The following is a 2,932-nucleotide window of genomic DNA, read 5'->3' on the forward strand; positions in this document are numbered from 1 at the left end:
GCTGAAGTAGCAGAGACTGCAACTGATTTACCGACACTTGCCTCAACAGATCCAGTGTAATGAATGACATGCAGTGTCTTCTCATCAATAACTTTTACCACCAACATATGATGACGATAGACTGTATGACAGACCCTTACATGATCACCTATGGGATTACAAACAACATCATGCACATCTCTACTTAAAATCTATCTATCTCTCATTTATTAAGCTACCTGGCTTCAGTACGCTTAGTGAGGTGATTTGGGTAGGCTTATATTTCAAAACCATTACTCCTGGAGCTGGGCTAATGAGCTTTCACAATTCCTGCAGTGGAAAGTCTAGTAACAGGTATATACGGACTGATGTACCTCTAGCTTGTTCAATGGTTTAAAAAGAGGCACATCAGTAATATATATATACACTAGATTTTATCACTAATACTACATTGATGATGTCTCGCCCCTCCGATCATGTTTTACAATAGTGATTGATAAAATAGTAACAGTATACCACTAGACTGCATGAGTCTTGTCTCCTCTCAGGATAGGAGGTGAGATTCTGCAGTCTATAGAATAGTAGTATGATCCTGTTACTGTTTATCAATCATTATTGTAAAATCAAGAATGAATTATTAATAATCCAATTATTAACTGATCATTGCATTCACTTATGTACAAGTACTTTAAGCATACTGTACATGTACATGTACTGTATACTCTTATTATTAGTATTATGTGTAATGTATACTATTGTTGACATGCAAAATTAATTTATTATGTTCTTTATTTAGTTTGTGAGTGTGGTTTGGAGGTGTGGTGTGCAGAACCACACCGAATTAGCTCTGTGTGTATGCACATGTTTGTCAGGGCTTGGCAGTGGGGGTGGAATCTCTTAATGTTTTAGTTATAAATAACTTGTATTGCTAAACACAAAATATTAAATTCTAAGTCTAAGAACAATAATTACAGTATTTATTTCTTCTTGTTATTTGATTTTTCATCACTTGATTCATCATCATCTTTTGATTTTTTATCATCCCCTGTAAACAACTTCCAACCAATGTATAGTGCAGCAGCTCCAACAGCAATTCCTACTATAGCTCCTGCAGCAATTGCAACTTGACCTTGGCCAGTCTCTTCTTTTCCAGTAATGGCCCAATTGATTAACGATTCACAATTTTTAAATAAAAGACTATAATCTTTTTCATCAGTCCTGCTACGTGCACGTTCTAAAGCTTCTTGGCCTTCATAAAGGACAACTTTAGGATCTTCATACTCGACTAGCTCAACATTGCTTTTGTTTAGGTCAACAGTAATTTCTTCCTCTCTTACAATTGCCAGGCCAGTGGCTGAGCCAGAGAATGATGAAGCGCATGCAGCACCTCCACTTCCACTGCAGGAGCTGCTTTCACAAGCAGAACTTGAATTTTCATTAGCAGAATACATTACACAAGAGGAACTAGAGGAATTGATGCCTCCACTAGAGAAGCTGGAGGCTGGAGAAGGAGCACTTGAGCTGTCAGAGGAAGTGCGTGGGTTATTATCAGGTCCTGTGTAATGAATGACACGCAGTCTTTGATCATCAATAACTTCTACCACCATCATGTGATGATTGTATAAATCATGACAGACTCTTACATGATCACCTATAGGATTACAAACAAAATAACATATGCAGTACATTAACCCACTATTGGCAACATGCTGCTTTGGTTTACTTTTGTCTTTGTATGTTGCTGAGAATAGAAAGTATGCCATGCATAACCAAATAACAACAGATGTTGGATGTTATCTAATGTATGTATGCATGGTTTCCAATATTTAGTTCATGCATTCAAGCAAACTATGCATATAATACAGTATGTAGGTTAGACAAGACACAAATGATGATTTCCATCAAATTGGAGCCATAGTATTCCACTAGAGGCAGGCCTAAAATGATCAATTAATTGTCATTTATTAACAGAGACAGTGATTGACAATGCATAAGTATCTGTGACATATCAAGATATAGTACATGTGTGTAAGCATGTACCTGGTTTCAGTGAGTCCAATGAAGTTATTTTTGTAACTTTATATTTCAAAACCATTTCTTCAGAGGCTGCTTTTCAGCTCACAACTTCTCCAAAATAGTAAATGATGTGTGGGCCTGTGTATACTTTAACCATAAATAGTATCACAGATGTTACTACACATTATAGTCCAATAAACATGAATAAGGTGAGCACTCTATGATTATAGTCTATCATTACATCTACCACCCACACACAATAAATATTTATAATTGGTAGGTGTGGTTTTTATGTAGGAGTGGCTCAATTTACAGAAATGCTTGCTGTTCTCATTCTTTTCTTTATAATACCAATCCTTATCTTCCTCTTATGGTACAGGTAAGAGCCTATTAGCTGGTATCACGTGATCCTCTTCCTCCAGACACTATTATATTCCTTATAAGGTATTCAGTAGGTTAGGTATAGCCCATCCTCCAGTGGAGCCTTTTACTGGTAATGTTAATGGAATACTGAGACAGGTAATTATTAATTAGTGGTGGGTGTGGTTAACAACTGTTGTTTATTAGGGTATTATTGAGGCTTTGAATAATGATATCAATAAATACGGCAAAGTATTTGGGTGTGTCATGATTTACTCGAGTAACTCAATTTACTGATGTTTAGTTTTTTATGATTAAATAATATTTTCAGTTACTATTGTTGTTTTTATCAAAATAAGTTCATAAATATTTATATTTTGTTGGATTAGGTGGTACATTGGTACTGATAAATGGATGATTGTTGCTGATACAAACATGCTAAGAGAAATATTCATTAAGAGCTCTGATCACTTTAACCAGAGACCAGTTAGTGTTTAATCTTTTTTTTATTTTATTTCTTTTTAGGATAGTCCTGTTATCTCAATAGCACGTGATGATTACCCCCTGGACTGATATT

At 35.4% G+C, this 2,932-nt stretch overlaps 1 protein-coding gene across 1 annotated transcript; it reads left to right on the forward strand.

Moving 5' to 3' along the window:
* Positions 1-2,300: 2,300 nt before the first annotated feature.
* Positions 2,301-2,928, forward strand: LOC109591120 (putative cytochrome P450 CYP13A2). The gene is made up of 5 exons (XM_020006912.1): positions 2,301-2,374; positions 2,418-2,514; positions 2,563-2,615; positions 2,745-2,841; positions 2,881-2,928. The coding sequence occupies exons 1-5, from the start codon at positions 2,313-2,315 to the stop codon at positions 2,926-2,928; spliced, it is 357 nt and encodes a 118-aa protein (XP_019862471.1). The 5' UTR covers positions 2,301-2,312.
* Positions 2,929-2,932: the final 4 nt, after the last annotated feature.

Source organism: Amphimedon queenslandica, unplaced genomic scaffold (assembly GCF_000090795.2).
Source record: "Amphimedon queenslandica unplaced genomic scaffold, v1.1 AMPQUscaffold_8917_Cont19143, whole genome shotgun sequence".
Classification (NCBI taxonomy): Eukaryota; Metazoa; Porifera; class Demospongiae; order Haplosclerida; family Niphatidae; genus Amphimedon; species Amphimedon queenslandica.

Excerpts from the sequence above, each read along its gene's own strand:
- LOC109591120 (XM_020006912.1), top strand. The coding sequence starts at position 2,313 with ATGCTTGCTGTTCTCATTCTTTTCTTTATAATACCAATCCTTATCTTC. Across the intron at positions 2,515-2,562 it reads TTAATGGAATACTGAGACAG|GGTATTATTGAGGCTTTGAA; the intron begins GTAATTATTAAT and ends GTTGTTTATTAG. Across the intron at positions 2,842-2,880 it reads ATCACTTTAACCAGAGACCA|GATAGTCCTGTTATCTCAAT; the intron begins GTTAGTGTTTAA and ends ATTTCTTTTTAG.